This window comes from Telmatherina bonti (genome assembly GCF_933228915.1).
Source record: "Telmatherina bonti genome assembly, chromosome: 16".
Classification (NCBI taxonomy): Eukaryota; Metazoa; Chordata; class Actinopteri; order Atheriniformes; family Telmatherinidae; genus Telmatherina; species Telmatherina bonti.
This window is the reverse complement of record NC_136614.1, coordinates 20781457-20802196: the sequence shown is the minus strand read 5'-3', so window position 1 is coordinate 20802196 and position 20740 is coordinate 20781457. Positions and strand designations below refer to the sequence as shown.

The 20740-nt window shown below is 39.1% G+C and overlaps 2 protein-coding genes across 2 annotated transcripts in view; one reads left to right on the top strand and one right to left on the bottom strand.

Annotated features, from left to right (window-relative positions):
* mettl24 (methyltransferase like 24) overlaps positions 1-2700 on the bottom strand; it is a 31938-nt gene extending 29238 nt beyond the window's left edge. The window contains exon 1 of the mRNA XM_079255631.1: positions 2207-2700. Coding sequence (XP_079111757.1) covers positions 2207-2539 — 333 coding nt within the window. The 5' untranslated portion in view covers positions 2540-2700. The remainder of the gene's footprint in view (positions 1-2206) is intronic.
* Positions 2701-8627: 5927 nt separating this feature from the next.
* slc22a16 (solute carrier family 22 member 16) lies at positions 8628-19764 on the top strand. The gene is made up of 8 exons (XM_079255758.1): positions 8628-8719; positions 9398-9874; positions 11469-11586; positions 12939-13500; positions 14680-14807; positions 17712-17821; positions 17933-18032; positions 18862-19764. Exons 1-8 carry the CDS (start codon positions 8676-8678, stop codon positions 19054-19056), a joined length of 1734 nt encoding a protein of 577 aa, XP_079111884.1. The 5' UTR covers positions 8628-8675; the 3' UTR covers positions 19057-19764.
* Positions 19765-20740: the final 976 nt, after the last annotated feature.

The window sequence follows — 20740 nt, the reverse complement described above, 5'->3', positions numbered from 1 at the left end:
AAGAGAGAGGTTACCGTCTTTCAGTTTCAAGACGAGTAAATAAAATCATATAAACACAAATATCTGGCCTCAACTAAGTCTGAGTGTTTCATGTCAATATTGGACAAATATTGACACAAAACCAAAATAACAAAGCAGTGTTAGAACATCGACATCTCATCATTTAATAGTTTAGCTTGAATATGTTGAAAGAAATATTTTCTAGATGATGTTTTCATCACAGTGTGTGGTGGTTAGGCCAGTTGCCTCACAGCAAGAAGGTTTCCTGGTTTGAACCTCAGTCTTTTACCTTTCTGAGTGGACTTTGCATGTATGAGTCCAAAAATATACATGTTGGGTTAATTAGTCAGTCTAAATTCTCATTGGGAGTTAGCACGAGTGGCTGTCTCTCAGTGTTAGCCCCAGGATGGAGTGGCAGCCTGTCTCTCACCTAGCACCTTTTGGGATACGCTCCAGAACCCCTGCACTGCAATAAGCCATATAGGCAATACATGAATATGATCAATCTCTCAAACATTTTGACCCACTGTTATTTCAGTGATGCTTCATTGAATTTTGCAGATTTGTTCATGCACGGCCTTTGTAAGGTCACTTAACTTATTGTATTATTGTTATCTTACATTGTTTTTACCTATATACCACCAGGAAGACCAGATTGTTCTACATTATGCTCTGATGTATGAGAAACGCTTTTCATATGACAGCTTATTCCAATGAAATCAACAAATTCCTTGGGATTTTGGTAAAAGCCAAGTGGAAAACACAACAAACATGGCCTTGTAGGAAATAAAAGAGAGTCTTTATTGTAATCTTACAATATTTTGGACGTACAGACACCTACCACGCGCTTTCCTTTAAGACTAAGCAGCAACTTGCTATTCTTTACGCAACAGTCCTACTTTCTAACTTGTTATTCTCCTCTGCAGTGCATGAATATGTGCTGAAAGAGGAAATCAGGAAGCAATGAGAGGAATATGGTTGAGAGGTGGGAGGCAAGTCAAAAGTTTTAAATTGACACTGACAGGAGAGTCGGAACGGCAAGGCGGTGGATGAGAGCAGGGACTGTGTAACATGACAGAGTAAAAGAGGTACAGTGATCTTTGAGATCAGAGCATGAAAGGGAGAAAAAGTGAGGGAGAAATGGAAGTAGAGGGGAAAAAAAGAAAGAGGGACTTAAATAGCAGCAGCACAAAAACATGGAATTTTCATCCAGGCTCCTCCTGGGCATCTTAGGAGACAAAATTTGTGTTAAGAATCACAGAGAATGAGCATATGGCGTTGTGTAATATTTATCATGAGCAAGAGCCCATCTCATGTTGTGGTATGATAGCCCTGCAGTGATTTTTTGTGGCATTTAAAACGCAGCACCACTGCTCATTTGTCTCTGCTTTAGGTCGTTAAAGATTTAAGACAAAAGCGAACAAGCTTGTATTTCCCCAAAGAGACAAAATAAGGAAATGCAGTGGAGAGGAGGGGGGGAAAGAAGACAAGAGAAGACAAGATCAGGGAGAGGCACATTCAATGCATGTGTGTGAATAGATGTGCACTGTTGGTGAGGGAAAATGGCTCTGAGAGGGAACCAAAGGGAGATGGATAGATTGGGAGATCAAATAACAAAATAAACGCAGCAGCGGAGTAAAGATGAATCGAAGAGAAATGCTTGAAAACACAGCAAAAATTGAGAGAAGTGGGGGTTTGTTAACACACTCTTTACAAGTCATGGGGTCAAACTCCCAGAGTTTGTTGAAGTGTATATTTGTATATGTGTGTAGGCATGTTTGCCCCGAATCACTCTTTGTTTGAACAGTCTTTTGTTAAAGCTGAGACTGTGCAGATTTGGAGATGATAAATGAGTAGTGTTTGACTTGTGCTTTGTGTTAAACCTGTTCCCGTTTAAAATGAAAGCATCTGTCAAAAACAAACACAGGTTGCTCTGTAGTGCAAGAAACCAAAGTTGCAAACCCTCATTTTCATCATCAAAGTTCTCACAGGCACTTACTGAACATGCATTGATTCTGCTGCCTGTTCTTCCTTCATCACCCTCCTGGGATTACTGAGATTTAAGCCAGTGACTCACAGAGATGGAGTGAAAGCTTCTTATTGAGCCACTCTGTCTGCTGCTAAACCGATTTAGGATCAGATAACCTTACAAGAATCTTAATCACAGCAATTAAGAACAAAGGGGTTGATGGTATATTAAACATACCTTTCTGGGTTGGTGAGGAGATGGGCAGCAGGGTGGTAAAGGGTTCTCTCCATCCTGATCCCTCTTCCTAGCCAGACTTTCTTTTTTCAGAGTGCGAACATAAGAGATTCTCTTTTTTATGTCTTTCTCTTCCTCCTTTGTTGCTGCAGAAGCCACTTTAGTTCTGCTCTGTTGTACCCAGCTGTGATTAGACTGGATGGGACGTCCCAGAGTCAGGGGTGCAGTGGTGCCCTGCCAGCCCGTGTCCAGGTAAACATGAATGCACACACACACAGCAGTGAGCAGAATGCCCAAACGTAGCAGCAATCCCAAGGTAAGGTGGTCTCTGCACATGTCCACCCACTCGTCTGTCCTCCACGTGTCTCTGCTCACTTTAGTCCATCATTTCAACTGGAAGTTCAGCTTTTTTTCTCCTTTTACCCCATTTCTCTTCTCTTCTCTTCTCTTCTCTTTTCTTCTCTTTTCTTTTCTTTTCTTTTCTTTTCTTCTCTTCTCTTCTCAGAAATATATCAATAACACACGTCCGTCTGCATCATAGCCAGCATGAATCAGTCAGTCAGTGTTGAGGCTCTGCTAGCAGATTTTGTGGTACTGTATGTGCAGCTTTCTTTGAAAACTTTGGGAACTCCCTCCTCACACTTGGAAGTCCCACTTTTACCAAACACACACGCCCCCTTAATATGCTTTCCTTGTTCTTTCTATCAGGCTCAGATCACACAAACACACATCGCCCTCTCTAGCTCTGCCCCCCTCTTGGGGTTATGTCTCCCGCCAAGCAGGATCTCAGGTTACTGTGAAACTCCAGATATGGGCAGGGCCTGCTACTCTGCTTCAGGTCCTCGCAGGACTATCCCAGCATCTGTTAGCTTTCTCATTGTACATGACAGCTCATTCTTCAAATTAAGCCTAAAAGTGTTGAAACAAGAGTTCCAATTTTTTTTCTTTCTTTTTTTTTTTTTTTTTTTTACGTATCAGTTTCTAACTGGGATGTTTGGGTTTTTGCTGTCAAAATGTGTGTAATTTTTTTTTTTCATTTCATACTTTGCTGCTGTAGTTCAGACAAAACAATAAAACCAGCCCCAAGCTTTCTGTGCATTTGAACAAATGTGCCATATGTGTTTGAGATAAAAGCACACACTTATTAGGATGATAAAAGCAGACAATCTGTGGAAGGGAAATATGGAAAAATAAAGCAGGGTGATGATAAATGTTGCTTTCATCCAGCTGTTTGAAATCAATGACATTTATCTGTGTTTCGATACTGTCCTGTAAAGAGTAGTCTACTGCTCTCTTCACAGAAAAGCCTAAAACTCCCATACTGTCTTTGTTATTTTTTTTTAAAGCCAATACATTTTTATGCATTGATTTTCTAAACACACTCCGGTTTGTGTTTTCACAATCATGTGGTTTCTAATCAGTTTCTGAACATAAACAAACATTTACAATCACAAACCTGAATTGCTTGTTTAGACACAAACTTCATAATATAAAGAACAAGAAAAGAGATTGTGGGATTTATTTTTCAATGTATTTGTTTATTTGACTTGTCTTCATTCATTTGTTTAATATGGGCCACAAAGAATATGTAGGAGGTAAAAATGAAGATTTTGCAAAATTCTTTCCCTGAAATTAACTTAGCTTTTTAATACAAAGCTTGAATGGCAAAATATTGTACCTCTTCCACTGCACATTCTCCGTTCATGTTTTTCTACACTACACTGCTATTCACTATTAGGTTTTTTCTCAGTATCCGAATATATTTGCTTTTCTAGTTTAACATGTTGAATCATTAATCGATTTACTTACATGCCTAATTTGACTATTTAATTAAACAGAAACAAAATCACAAAAAATATAAACATTTAAATGTAGAAAGTATCTTTTAATATATAGATTAGTGTTTCTCAAATGATTCAAGTGTTTCTGGAATGAAGTTTATGTCAATTACATGAAACAATCTCTGCTGCCACCTGGTGGCCAACATGGGCACTACTCACCTCCATGTGGGATTAATTGCAATATGATGTGTCTGCAATGCTCAGTGAGATCTAGGTCAACTGCTAGTTTCCCTGAAAACCAAAGTTAGAGGTATGAAAGCATGAAGGAAGTCCACATGTAAACATTATTCTGAACTCAACTATTATACATCTGAACAAACTCCAAAGCTCAAATTGAGTGTTTGTTTTTACATGTGAAAGCAGCACATGTGAGGAAAAAGTGGTTATTTTGTGTGCAAACAAACAAAGGAAGGAATTCCACTTTAAAATAAAATGAACAGACTCTGAATGCCAGAGTCATGTGTTTCGATGACAAAAAGAAGTTATGCTTTTGTTGTGGCTTTTTCAGGCAGCGTTACAAATATTCCATTGATTGCCAGGATTTGGCCAAAACTTGCTGCCATGTGGAATGCATTAAAAGCTGGATGCCTTGCCTCTTTCTCCTCTCCTTTCTTCTCCTCCACCAAAATGGAGGCCATGAAAACTGGAACTACTGGCATTACTTTTTAGCAGAGATAGCCTACCAGAGCAACTGTCAAAAAGGTCAGTCAGAAGTCCACCATTAACCAACAGACTCACCAAGTGCAACTCTGGCCAACTTGTAAGCTTTTATCTCATGCAAAGGAGGAAAATTATTGATCTTTGCTCAGACAGTACGTTGTTAAAAAATTCAATCACACAGCTCAATGAAAACTCACAGGTTACCATAACACAGTGGTATATAGAGTCTCATGGGAGGTTAAAAAAAAAAAAAAAAGGTAACAGGAGGGCAACACAACAAATACAGTTGTGTTGTGTTGTGTTGTAATACAGTACATGAAACTAAATCCACAGCTGGATTTAGATTTAAAATTCTGGATAAAATATCCAGGACACTTGCAGGCAGGAATTACATGAGACTATCTTGTAAAACAGGCTGCAGTTCCTTTAATGTCTGCTGTGCTCTGAGTTTACAACACAAGGAGTAAACCGGACTGAACTGGACTAAAAGAGTTTAGTCCAGCAAAGTCGAGGCTCTCTGTTATGCCCAGTGAGCTACCTGCGGTCTGGATAAACGTAATGAAGTGTCACACAGTGGGAAGCAATGCAGTTGTGACAGGAGTAGGTGAAGGTTACAGTGTGTTTGCTTTTAGTTGGGGCCCAAATTTGTACACAGAAATACACATTCAGGCAGTTAAATGTAGGGCACAAGAATGTATGCACATGGGTACACTGTAACTATAATATCAGATATTTAAAACCGTACCAATTACAGTATATTTTTGACCTGTTAAGAAGATGAGAAAAACACAAGTCCATGACTGGTTAAAACAACAGATATACAGATGTGCAGCAACTGAGAGTTTTCCTCATCTCATGATGGTGTGGCCTTTTGGTCACACACTTCCTGGTTTATTTCTGTGTAGAGAATATCTTCGCTCAAAATCTGGACATCAGACTCCAGCAGAACAACAAGAGGGAAGGTCTGATATGAGAAAGATTACAATCTTCAGGGTAAATGTCGATCATTCTGGTGGAGGCTTGACTGGACGAAGCCAATCAGCTGAACATGTTTTTCAGTGGGTGAGTGCTGCCATCAGCACTCCAATGCATCCGGCTCTAAAAACCTCACAGTCACACCTATACCGTATTACACCCCAGTCCCAGATCTTAACCAACAACCCCCCCCCCCCAATTGTCAGGCGAAGAAGAAGTTAGAGAAACTGAACTTGTACAGGGCCGCAGGACCAGATGGTTTCAGCTGTAGAGGCCCAGGCTTTGTTTGGTACCAAATAAATGGTCCATCTGCCCTCAGTAATGACAGGTGAGTTGCCCTATTATCCTGAAAGTCCTGGACAGGTTGCTATTGGCTTGAGCAGATGGACACCGTAGTGCTGGATATGCCATCAAATACTTAGATCAGCAAGCCCACTCTACTACTACTCTGTATAAAACAGTCAACACTAAGAATAATATTTATCATTCATTTCATTCATTTTCCGAACCGCTTATTCCAATTCAGGGTCGCGGGGAAGCTGGAGCCTATCCCAGCTGGCTTTGGGCGACAGGCAGGGTACACCCTGGACAGCTCGCCAGTCCATTGCAGGGCCACACACAGAGAGACGAACAACCACACTCATGCTCACACTCACTCCTAGGGGCAATTTAGAGTGACCAATTAACCTAACATACATGTCTTTGGATGGTGGGAGGAAGCCGGAGTACCCGGAGAGAACCCACGCATACACGGGGAGAACATGCAAACTCCACACAGAAAGGCCACTGACCAAACCAGCCAAGGATTGAACCAGTGACCTTCTTGCTGTGAGGCCACAGTGCTAACCACTGCGCCACCGTGCAGCCAGAATAATATTTAATTTAATTTAATTTAATTTAATTTAATTTAATTTAATTTAATTTAATTTAATTTAATTTAATTTAATTTGATTTATTTTTATAGTATTGTGAACACATTTATCTCATCCAGAATGTAACCAACACAAAGAGGAGGTAAATGCTATTTCCATTATGGGAAAAGAGGTGACAGTGATGAAAGGCTACATACACTTTGATGTTCACTTGGACCATCTCAAAATGTGTTTACAATGAGTGGGAGAGCATGTTCTGCTTCTTGAAGAAGCTTACACAATTCAATATTTGCAGTACGATATTGCTGGGTTTGCTGTGTTTGTGTCAGTCACTAAAATACACTGAACAAATTGATAAAAAATGGTCAGATTTTTGCTGGGGATGGTTTCAAAGCTCATGGAAATGAATGCAGAAGAGCGATGCATATTTCACTAAACATAATGAAAAACACTGTACATACTATATAAATTGGTGATTAAACAGCATGTTCAGTTTGAGGCTTTTTCAGGTCATTTTGCACAAAAAAGTTCCAAAAAAAAAAACCTCCTGTAAATCCAATACTGTGTTTTGAAGTGCATTTAGTATTGATGTGTAAAAAATCTGAAGGAATTTTTTTCAAATCCGTTAAAAGGATTAAACTTGAAGCATAGATTTGTATTTTACCAACGGAGTAAAGTGGTTTGACAATGTAACGTTAATTTTGACCTGAACATGATAACAGCATGATTTCAATGCCATGCAGGCTTCACATATGGTCACCATCAACGTGAAGGAGCGGCTCTTTTAAATGATCTTTCAGCTGTTTATTTCCCATCTGAGGAGGTCCAGCAAATGATGAGAGACTGTGCCACATGCAAATACTGCCAAAAGTGGTATCAGTAATCCTGCTGGATCCAGACAAAGCAAGGTCCTGTGAGTAAACACAGTCACCACTACTGTGTGTATCAATCATTAATCTAACCTGCTATTAGGAGCGATTTCGGATCAAAAGACATGGAGACACTTAAACTTAGACTTTTTCTTCAGGTATCTATATACTGAATTCAATCTCATTCAAGTGTCAACCTGCAGGATTTTTAACGCGCAGACCTGGAGGGGCCGTTCTGTATATTTTACCTATATTTTACTGACATGACAGGTTAAGTAATACTGAGACCTACACATAAACCACTCTGGTTATTATTATTTTGTAAAGTGAAATATCTCAAACTGTGACTCGTGCGATTCATTTCCATGTAGAAAATTGGAAGATGTCTAAAACTTCATGTTAAAGAATCCTAATAACAGTTGCTTGAGATAATAATAATTATAGAAATGACCATTAAATGTAGTTGTAATTTAGAGTGACTGAAACCAGTGGTGAATGATGGTAATGATGTAGTTTTCTGTTGGTTGACTGCTTAACCTTGTGATGATTTTGAACTTGGCAGCTCATTACCACTCTGTTTAGCTGCAAACACCCGCATGTTTACCACAGCTGTTTGTTCAATTGCAAAAGGTTTATCTTGACAGTGGTACCACCTTAGCAAAAATGTGGCTCCATGATGTCAAGAGACCCAGCCTTACACTGGGAAGTGTTATGTAACTCTGTTTGCAACAGAGAAGCAGGCCAGTTTCCAGACTGAGACATGTATCCCTAAAATAGGAACTCTACAGACTGTGGTTGAGGTTACACAGAGAGTAGCTTACCTTGTGTTTGGTTAATCTCTCTCTGGAAAGATTGAGATTATGATAAAAGCAAATTTATTTGGCAGTTTATAGCTTAAGCATGTCCTTCAAAAAAAAAAAAAAAAAAGGGAGGGGGGTTTGATCTGTTAGTTTTTCATTTAAAAAAAAAAAAAAAGAACAGCAACTAACTTTGCAGATTCAACTAACTTTGCAGATTTGGTTCGAACATGTCTTCATGCAGATGGAAGTTTGCTCCTTTAGTGTGTAGGCTGCTTGTGTGTCAGAGATTAGAGGGTATGTGCGCGTGAGTTTAAGTTTGCGCGCCCGTCCTACCCCCTCCTCCCCTCCCCTGTCAGTGAAGACCACGGTTGAACATTATTTGGAGGCGCACTGGTCCGCTGCCCGCCGGGAGAGACGCACCGGGAGCCTCAACGCTCAAACGCACTGCCGGAAAAATGACCGTGGAGAGAATATTCGACGAGCTCGGACATTTTAAAAGGTAACAAGAAGAGACTTTATTTCTTTATTTCACCAGGACTTTGTGTGGCTTTAGTAGACTAAGTTCTCACAATTCTTTGTTCTGGGAAAGAGTAGAAGGGTTTGCCAATGTTCACCAATCAGCAACCAGTTTGGAGTTTTTCATCTAAAGTTGTTTTCATTCTGTTACTTGTGCAGTTTTGAAAACAAACAATAACAACTAAAGATGTCATTCAATATCAGTTTAAGGAACATCCACTCATGATTATGGTTATGTGTTTAAGTAAAGGACAGTCTTTAAAATGGGTTTGAATTACTCCTACTCCTCTTTCTAGTTAAATGTATTACGATTATTTTCTAATTATGCTCTTTTTGCAGAAGAATATGTAAACACAAGTCACATTATCTGATTTGGTCATATATCTAAATACCAAGCAGATTTTCTAATTTGTTATAGAAAATAAATATAAGAATATAAATTTGCTTATATATATATATATATATATATATATATATATATATATATATATATATATATATATATATATATATATATATATATATATATGGTCGGATAACATCATTACTTTCTTTTTTTCTGTTAATTTATTTATCTATCTATTTATTACATTCAATAAATTTTCCAAATGATTTCCAGTTCTTCTATCTGAATATGTTCATGTATGTTCTGTCTTTCCAGATTTCAGGCATGCCTGTATTTTGCAGCAGTTTTCCAGGCTGTAGCTTGTGGAATTCACTATCTGGCTTCTGTTTTCCTGGTCGAGACACCTAATTTTGTGTGCAGTGTGCCTGGCAACATCTCTGATGTCCTATATGGCAACATAACAGCATCCAGTCTGGATGATATCCTGCCAGTTTTCAAGTCAGGAGTTGGTCCCTTAGTGGTGAGGACAGCAGCAGGAGAGCAATGGGAGCTCAGCCGGTGCCGCTGTGCCCTTCGGATCAACCCTAAAGACTTCACATATGACTTTATTGGCAACAAAACCGTGAAAACATGTGATGGGAATTTTGTTTACGACCACTCTGAAGTTCAGCAAAACATTGTGACGGACTGGGACTTGGTGTGTGACAAAGAGTGGTTGGCCAAGCTGTGCCAGCCCACATTCATGTTGGGAGTCCTGATTGGAGCGCTGGTGTTTGGGGACATTGCTGACAGGTAAGTGAATGCTGCAGTGTGGGTAGAGGAGGGTGTACTTTCACAATTATTACAAATTCACTGATGGAAAACATGAACCAGAAATATGTATTAATGAGTTCACACATATATGAGTTCTGGAAACTGCCTTAGTTACAGCTTCAAAAGACTTCTCTGAAATTCTGCCTGAATATCTAATATTCAACATTCACTTGTGCTTAGTAGTAAACAGGTATGATTGCTTAATTAGCTTATGATCATTTGGATGAAAATGGGATTAAGAATGAAGAGTGGGTGACGGAGGGGCAGGAAAACAGGAAGTGAAATTAGAGCAGAAAAGGTTTTATGTGGAAGAAAAAATAAAGGAAAAGTGGCTGTAGTGGTGTAGAAACATAGAGTTTAGATGGATCAGGTGACATGGCCAAACAGCTGAGACTTCAGTGGTCAGCACTTTGAGGACTGCACAGTTGGAATGTCTCTTCGGTAAGTTATTTGGGTTCACAGAACAGAGAAAGTAAGTTCACATCTAGAGTAAGCGAGAACCGATAGGACTCCTTGCTAGAACATGATCAAAATCTTGTTCACGCTATGAAACCCTGGAGCTTGAACAGGTTTGCCTTTGTCCAGGCGAGAGAGCCACCGCAGTGCTGTATTATTGCATTATCATGTGCATCTGTGGAAATCAGTGAAGTTTATACTGAACTTTAGCTAAAGACAATGGAAGGAACACATTTATCCAAATGTCCCCCTGCAAATCTATGTGTCCATTTTAGCTTTCAGCCATAAGGCACTGCTGTAAAGAGTAGTTAGTACTGTATGGTGTCACATACTGCAGTGTGTCATGATGACAATGAGAAATGCTGCTTTTAATTAATTCAAATGTCAAAGTTTTACATGATTTGTGAATCCAAGCCGTGAGACAAATGGTTCTTAGTTCTAGATTAATAGTTTGTGCCAAACTAAAATCAGCTGTCTTAGCTGTGAGTTTGATTATTCAGTGAACAGGAAGAACTAACCCTGGAACTGCTTTAGCTGCAAAGTGACAAAATTGTGAGGCTAATTTTCGCTTTTTAATGTGTGCATGCTGACGGAGAACCCAGAGAGGATGTGCCATACAGTACATCTTCTATGTTCAAAGCAGTTGCAATGATTCTTTCTCTTAGTTTTGATGCAGGGCTGGATATCTGCGAGTGTCATAATGTAGAGGAGTAATTCATGCAAGTCAATAAGATGGCAAGGGGACGTCTATAGCATATTCTCAAATTTGTTTCAGTCAGTTGTTTAACTTAGAAGAGAATCTCCAGATAAAGTAACTGAAAATAATCATCACTCTTTATCATAAAGTAAAACTAACACGATTTAATGCAGACCCTCAATACCTTGATAGTGTTTTACAACTATGCCTCTATCCAATAGCAGGAGATACTGATTGTACAGGAACTCCACATTGTTGCAGCTGATGGATCTTCTTTTTTCTCTGTGGTTTGAATCCCTGCACGATCTTGGCAACAGTACTGTTCCTTATTTATGGGTAATTTACCCAACCTTGCAACTATTTCATCTTCCTCTTTTCTTGTATCCCCTCATCCTCTTCTTGCTTGTGTCATTCTGCCAGAGTGGGCCGTGTGAGGATCCTGATGTTCACCAGCCTCTGTCAGTTTGGACTTGGGGTAGCTGTAGCATTTTCAGGAAACTACTACTTTTTCGTGGTGCTTCGCTTTCTGCTCGCCATGGTGAGTTCAGCATGTGCACGAGCATACACGCACATGCTGTCTTGTTTTTACGTGCACCTTTATTAAAATGTATTTGCTTTTAATATTTATGTGAATGAAAGTTGTTTAAATGTGAAAGAGATGCCGGGCAGCTGTGGATTTTTCCCAAAGGGATAAGGCGGAAAGAAAAAAAAAAAAAAAAAAAGATATAACTTGTTTGTCATGGACTGGGTTTGTCATGGACAATCTTACTATGTGGGGAAAAGCTCTCAAGCTAAATTTCTGTCATGTGACTTGTTCAGGATGGGGGCTTTTTCCTTGCATTTGAATCAAGCATGTTTTTATATATAAAGTATAAATATGAGTCACACATTTACTTTAGAGTTGATGTTTTAGCTTAAACATATTCTTACTGTTACAGTCTTGGACATATACCTGAGTCAACTGTCCAACAGGCAAAAACAAAACTTACTTACTAAAGGCAAGAAATCATTATGACAGACATATGAGAATGCATAACTCTGTACAGTACGTTCTAAAGGGCAGGCAATGGTGTCTTTACAGTCAGAGGCGCTCGTGGCTGCTAAGTTGTGCTGAAAAAGTCCCTTGAGTTAGTTTCATTCCTCCTCTGTCTTCTACCATCCCCCTCCCTTTCCTCCTAAGTTACAGCTGTTGTTTTTCACATGGAATCGGGCACTCAGCTAGTCCAAACCTTAACTGCACGGTGACATGTTAAAGGCATGCTGCAACTGTGCTGATTTTCAGCTTTACACCATGTCTGTGTCACTTTTAGCATATGAAAAGACACAGTTTCTTTTACAAATAAAGAGCTAAGTTTATAAGTTGATTGATTAACATACTCTGCCATGACCAGTAATTTATGTTGGGTTATACTAGGAAGCTAAGAAAAGTGATAGCAGAGTAACTGCTTTTACTGCGCTTGCATTACGCTAGAGCCTTCCTTTGAGGTGGATTCTTGTAGCAACATTGGCTGTTGGCCTGTAAAACTTTGAAGACCTAAGCTTGTAGTGTAAAAAAGAAGAGAAGCTCCATTTAAACTCTGAACATGCAGGCATGTTTTTGTTGGCATTTTGCGGTTGCAGTACTAGCACAAAGTACTCATAAACCCAAGTCGAGTCCATTCAAGTTAACATTTAATCACTAAAAATCCCTATTACAAGTAATTAGAACATTTTTGCTGGCCTTTTCTCGTAGAACGCTATCAACAATTGACAGGTCATACTGTACATCAGTATGCAGACCTTTGTAATTGTGTATCTTCCTTTTTCCTCCCATTTTGCATCTCCCAATCCTTTTCCCTTCCTTGTCATTTCTGTTGTCTCTTTCCTCCTTTCCCTCTTTGCTGCTTTCAGGTGTCCAGTGGCTATCTAGTGGTGGTGTTTGTATATGTGACAGAATTCACAGGCAGCAAGGTACGCACATGGACCTCCATGCATGTGCATGCTGCCTTTGCAGTTGGCATCATGGTGGTGGCTCTAACTGGTTACTTAGTTCGAGTATGGTGGATCTACCAGATTATCCTATCCACTTGCACTTCCCCCTTCCTGCTCTTTTGTTGGAAGTTCCCCGAGACACCCTTCTACTTAATGGCCAAGGGCCGTTACAATGACACTCAGAACTTGTTGGATACGATCGCCCGCATCAATGGAATTGAATGCAGGATAAAGGCAGAAGATTTAATGGAGCCAGTGAAGACTGAGAATGGTAGAGCTCTGTTGAAGCAGGAGGAGGACAAGCAGCCATCACAGCCTGAGAAGAAGCTATCAATCCTGGATCTGTTTGGCAGCTGGAGGATGGCAGGCCGCACATGCACGGTTTGGGCCATCTGGTTCATCGGCAGCTTAGGATACTACGTTTTCTCTTTAGGTTCCGTCAACCTTGGAGGAAACCAGTATATTAACCTCTTTCTTGTTGGTAAGTGATTTTCTAATAAGTTTAAATGTACATTAAACATTTCAGTATCCCAATCAAGGTTTCTTTAACAGTGAAAAGTTCAGTAAATACACAATTCATAGATTATATGTTTCCAACACTTCAGGCAAGAGTGTAATTTTTCGACCCAGTGAGGTTATTAAGTGACCGCTTCCTTGTCTAAGTTTTTAATGTTCTCATTGGTAGCTGTTTTTGATTCCACAAATGGTTACAGTTTTCTCCATTTTCTTTACAGTTTCCTGTAAAGGTTTGGATATTTTCATATATACATCTCCTCCTGTGCAGGCATGGGTTTTCTTGCCAAGAAGCTTCTCTGGGTATGCACAGTCAGAGTTTTTAAAGCAAGATATTTTTCTGCAAGGTGTTTTATGCACAGTATTGAGCTAAAACAAAATAAAATGGCTGACCTTACTCCAGATCCTTAGAGTAGGATTCTCCTCAAAATGAGACAGATATACTGTAGAGCAGGGGGAACTAAAAGAGTTCCATGCTACTTAGTGTTATTCATTATAGCGTTGTATGGTTTACAGTTTATGGGAAAACACAGTGTAGAACAGAAAAAAAACTGTGCATAGCCAAATTACTTCTCGATGGTGTCCAATGAAGAAAATTAGATTTACGCTGTAATAAATTCATTCATTCATTCATTATCCTAACCGCTTGATCCAATGAAGGGTTGCGGGGAAGCTGAAGCCTATCCCAGCAGTCTTTTGGCGAAAGGCAGGGTAGCTCGTCAATACATCGCAGGGCTGCTGTAATAAATATTTGGTTAAACAGATCACGGCTCATGCAATGCTACTTTATAGGGTTTTTCCCATGCCTAACTTTAATTTGCATACATCTAATACATTGTATGTTTTTACAAAGTACAGTGGCAGAAAATTGTATCTCAATCTATGCAGTGGATGAAATGCTCATTCTGTTTGGTCTGGTTTCAATTTATTCTAATGGCGTGCTTATTTAAATTTGCTGCTATTTATTTTAAGTAGGAGCTTGAATAATATCATCTCAGTTTATTTAAAAGGTTTATCGTTCAACTCATCTGTGAGGCTGTGCTTCACAAACATATCAGATGGTTAATTCAGGTCCCCCCGGATAGAATGTCACTGTGTAAGTGCTGCGACAGTCTGAGTGCAGGTTGCTGTGATTGGTTGTTTCCAGGTGCAGTGGAGATCCCTTCATATCTTGTTGGCTGTTTTGCAATGGACCGAATTGGAAGGAAGAAGACCTGTGCCCCTGCTCTGCTGCTGGCTGGGGTTGCTTGTATGCTCATCATTGTGGTACCAGCTGTACGTACCCTAATATACACTGTTACTTAATTTGAGTGTTATGCTTTAGGCAACTTCAGACCTTTTCCTGGTGTTCCCGTCAACATGATCAAATCCCATTTAAAGCTGAATTGCGTGGCACATGTGCGTTACAGTGTGCTGATGTCTGCAAGAATTTAAGCCATGTGGGTGGAGCTGCAAGCAAGCAATGAAAGAAAACAGGAAAAACAGGAAAAAGTGTAATAGGAGCTATTTTGGTCCGTTTCCTGCTCTTCCACAGTCTGTTTACACTCTCAGTTCCACATTTATTATCATTACACTGCTCTGGGTCACAGGACAGTTACTGTTGAGCTCTGATATATGACACCAGCAGTTCCCAACATGCGTATGAGCTCTATGCTCTGACCCATATTAGTATTGCTTATGGTTGGACAGGCTAAACAACTTGTGCTTAACATCTGAGTAAATATGACCTTTAGCTTGGGATCTAATCGAAGCAGAACACTGTGAAAAATAGAGATTGCAATGAGTTAAATTTTCTTTTTCCACACTCCACATTAATTTGTTCAGAAATGCATACTTTGATTTAATTCGGCATGCAGATCTGAACATACCAAAATGTATATATATATATCTCTTATCATGGGCACGCTTATTTTTAGCTTTGCAAACATGCCATTGTCTCTAACATATCTGTGCAACAGAGAGTGAAAGTGTGCAGATCACTTATAACCAAGCAGAGCCCATGAGCTTGTTTTTGTGACCATATCTTATAATCAGAACACTTATATTTTTGCTGTTCAGTAAGAAAGTCAGTGAAAAGATAGGCAACATCATCCTGGCTACTATCCTGCATACTTTTGCTTTTGATTAATGTTTATTTCCATAGCAACACTGGATAGTGTTTTTTGTTATGTTCAACATCTGTGTTTATCGCAGTGCCTTTACATACCCCTGTATTTTGTCAGAATCTGGCAAATACAGCCAAAGTCTGTGCTTCACACTGCTGGAACTGTTCTAGGGCTTTTTTTGGGAATCTGCACAGGATGGAGGGAAAGTCACTTTTTCCACAACTTGTGTTAGAAATAACATTACTAATCCACTGAGTCACGAGAAAGGCTGTTCTTGTTTGCACTAAGAAAAGGCAAGAAAAAATGTTTCCTTGTATTTTTAAACAAAAACAAGTGTGTTTTTAACTAACAGCTGAGACAGTAACAACAGGGAGATCATCTAGCAATGGTAACAAATCTAGCAACACATTTTTGTTCAAATTCATTGTGATCATTGAAAAAGTTGCTCTATCTATTACAGTGTTTCTTAATTCCGGTCCTCAGGACCCCCTGCCCTGTTTTTTTTTTTTATAGGCAACCCTACTTTAACACACCTGAATGAAATAAAGGACTTGTTAACAGGCTGCAAAGAACTTGATGAGGAAGTTCAATAATCTGACTCAGGTGCTTTGAAGGAGGAGCATGTCTAAAACATGCAGGGCAGGGGGGCCTGAGGACCGGAATTGAGAAACACTGATCTTATAGTAGATCAGCCTGTTTAAGGGTTAAATGTAGCTCTATGTGGACCTTAAACTCTCATTGTAGTGCCTACAGCTCAATACTGAAGACTGTAGTCAAGCTACATTTTTGTGCCCCCCCAGTTACAAGGCCCACATCTTTTGGTGTCTGTTGCATTTGTGCATTACTGTGTTATATCAGTAGTCTGAGTAATAATCCTACTGTTTTTACAGCCCCAGGTTGTATTAGGTAAATACACTCAACGGTGTATTTACCTGATACAACCGTTGGTGGACTTAAACACCAAGTCAATGTTCACAGAACTAAAACTACTAAAACTAAGTCAAAATGCGGAAAGAGTGGGAAAAAAAAAGAAGATAAAACAGTCTTCCTCCTTCCACAGCTGCCAGGTGTTGCTTATTAGATGCACCAAAATGAACTAACCAGCAGTAAGTTTTAACACCTCCATAAAAGCAGATATTTAGGCAGTTTTCTGGTCTGGGATTTTCAGGTGTGTGTTAATACAACACCAAGGACAAACTACATCAGTCTCCTCATCAGAAGTAATTGTTGTTGCCAATTAATCATTGGCAACAATCATTAACATTGTTCTTGTAGGCTACCATGTAACCAGCTTTGTTTCAGAAAGCTGGTTACATGGTAGCCTACAAGAACAGACATTGCTTGCTTTCTTAATCTTCCTCCCGTGCACAAAAAACACGAAAGCTGTTTTCTTCAGTGTCGGAATCAAACAGCCTCAGCCATCATCACACACTTAGTCTCCTTTGTTATCACTTTCCTCTCAATGCAAAGTGAGCTTGTGCTCTTCCCTTCACGCAGCCCCTTAAGATGTAACTGCATACAAATCAATATATCAGACAAATCATTGTTTAAGCCATGGGGTTCAAATTATGTGAAAAAAGTAGCAGCTTACAGTCATGATTTTATGGTACTTACTGATTTTTAAGTAACAGTGTACAAAAATGACCTTTTAACCTGTCATAATTAGCTCTTCTGTCAGTTAATGAGAGTCATAAAAGGAGATTCATGAAGTATTTATTAACACACATATGGACATGCTTAATAAAAATATCTTCCAAAAAGTGAAGTTAATGAGTGGTTCAGGGAACCGTGATTTAGGTAGTTTACCTCCTCACTTGTCTGAAGTAAATCTGACTACAAAGTGCTTATAATTCATCAATAATGAATCAGTGGTCGTGTTAAAGCAAGTAAATGTTACGTGCATCCTAAGTGAGGTGTTTGAACACTTTCTTTCTTCCATAAAAAGTAATAAATGATATGAAATGGAGCAAACTAAAGCTTTTGTGTATATGATAATGGTGTATTTAAATATGATATTTGTAACTGCGAACCTTTCTTCTTTTATTTTATTGCAATCACCATCTGTTGTCTACAGGACATAGAGGCCCTGGGTGTTGCTCTCAATATGATAGGAAAGTTTGCTGTTGCAATTGCCTTTGGTCTTATCTACCTGTACACATGCGAGCTTTACCCAACCATAATCAGGTAAGGACAAACACAATGTGACTTTGCTTCCTTGAGACACTTTTTTAAATTGTGTTGTTTTAAGTTATAATTTAGCTAAACTGATGCAGACTGTGTTCATTCCCCCTCCAGGTCTCTGGCAGTAGGTAGTGGCAGTATGATGTGTCGTGTTGGCAGTGTGGTGGCTCCTTTCTGTGTATACCTTGCTGACGTCTGGACATATCTACCTCAGGTTTATCTTCTCATATTTTTTATTGGCAAACCTTTCAGGCTATAACATCATGTTTAATGAGTAGATTGCCAGGGCTACTGTAAAAAAAAAAAAAAAAAAAGATTGACAGAAATATCGACGTGTACACGTTTCAACATGCATGGAAGCTAGCAGGTCTCAGCCAGTCCTGCATCTTCTGCAATGGAGTTACAGGGGTTTGACTTACATAAACTGGATCATAGCAGCATGTATTTGACTGTCTGTGAAAGATTAATGCATTTATCTTGTGGCCTGTGGAAAAAAATACAAAAATAAATTCAGAAAAGCCTCACATTAGCTCTGTCTCAGAGAATAACAGGCAACACAAGACTTGGAAATCTGTTTTGAGAAACCTTTTAGCTTTTTCCATCACTGAAGACAGATGTATTTCTCCCACAGAAACATCTGTGTGCTGTCTGTGAGACAGACTAGATAAGAAATTCTCACAGGACTCAGACATTTATCAGCCAAGATATTGAGAAAGCGTGTGTGTGTGTGTGTTCATTAGTTGGTGTTTAAGTGTCTGTATGTGTGTCTTTGATAAGAGCAGGTCATTGGGACACAGCCTTTGTCAGTACTGTAAAAAAACAAAGAAACAAAAAAATGCAAGTGTAATGTTTAAAGACAGGTGTGATCTGAGCTTTTAATATGGAGTACACACAGAATTTTGCTAATTTGATTTCATATCAGTCTTAAATGTGGCTTTACACAACTCGTACTTTGCTCCCATTTCTCATACTTTAACAACAAAGCTGTCCTCACGATGAAGCTAAATTGTGTTGTTTTATTTTTCCTTGCAATTTGTGCTTAGCTCATTGTGGGAATCCTGGCTTTCATTATTGGAGTGCTGACACTGATGTTGCCTGAGACTCTGGGCAAACCTCTAACAACCACCTTGGAAGAGGCGGAATCTCTCGGGCGTGATTCCAAAAAGAAGACATCAGCTTCGAGCAGTGAAGACGTTGAGGATGCGGTGGAGCTCAACCAACACGAAGTTAAGGCCTAAGCTATGTCCTGCAGGAAAACCATAGAGACATTTAGAAGAACAGAATGGACGGAGGATACAAGAGGAAATGACAAACCTTGATCTGTTGGATTGCTGGAGGAGGGGAGGACAACAAGTTTTAATCAAGACTCTTTAAATCACTGTTTTTTTTTGTTGACATTTTGTTCTGCAACGTGACCAACAGTTCAGTTCTTAAAGGGTCCTCAGAACTAGCGTGAACTCAGCTGCTTACATAAATCAGTTGCAGTGTGATCAAGAATTCAGCAAACACCACAAGCTGTGTTTGTGTGTACATTTGCAAAACCTGTTCATCCAAAAGCACAGAAGTGGGATTTGTAAGAGGAAGCCATAGTTTCAGTTACATTTAAGTGAAATTTTTGTCCAATTTCTGTATATTGCTGCAAGCAATGTCACTGAATGAAACAAGCCATATCTCCAGAAATAGAGAGAAAGTCGACGTTTATGAGGAAAATCAAGTTTGAAACACTTTCAAACACATCCTTATCAACCCTGATGAGCTGATGAGGATGTGCTCATTGAGTGATACAGAGCACAAAAATGTGTTTTTCACTTTAGATGAATTACTTTCTCAGCTGTTGCTGATTCTTGTTCAATGTGCAAAACAGATCAGTAAATTTACTCCCATCATAAACTCAGGTTCATATATTTCTCATTCAATGTATGCCCTCATCATTAACCCCTTCCAATATATACACACACACACACACACATATATATATATATATATATATATATATATATATATATATATATATATATATATATATATATATATATATATATATATATATATACATACATACATATATGTATATGCTTAGACATTACTTTCCCTGTTAGTTACATCTTAATACATCTCTAACAAGATATTATGTGTCTTGACATATATACATCTTCCATATACATAGAAGTGCTTTTTTTTTTTTTTACTAAATGTAAAATCACACTTTAAACTTACTTCTTTAAATCTCAGGGCGTGCATATCACTGTGAATCAGTCAGGGGTGTCAGAATCCAGTCCTCGAGGGCCGGAATCCGGCAGGTTTTTGTTGTTACGCTCCACCAACACAGCTGATTCAAATCAATGGATCCAGCAGCTTCTTGTCAACCTGTTTGAGTGTCTGTCAGGTGTGTGTTGGAGCATGGGGACAGCAAAAACCTGCAGGACACTGGCCCTCCAGGACTGCAGTTTGACACTCCTGGTCTACAGTCTATAGATAGTAATAATTTAGAAGTCAGTTTTATACCTTTGATTTCATCTTGTCTGAGATGTCATCACTGAGTTTAACTTGAAGTTGCCAGTGAGCCTGTCTGTATATGTGTTTTTGTGTATGTATGTGTTTTTGCATACACCCATTAAGCAAGCTTGCCGCCTAGTTTTCTACATTTCTAGTGTGTTTGCCATTAAAATGCTGGACATTCTGAAGAAAAAAGCACATCATCATACTGCATAACTGCATGTGTGTAAGAGTCAAGATGTGATCTCCAGATGTTTGGACCAAATAAAGGCATAAGCGCAATAGTGGCAGTTTTGCCATAGACAGTTCATCATAAAATCATGAAACACAGCTGGTAAACAAGATGCAACTCAGGTTCAGCAATTGGTTCTGCAATCAACAGTATGGATGTTTTTATGACTTGTATTGTTAGTTTTTTTCTTTGCC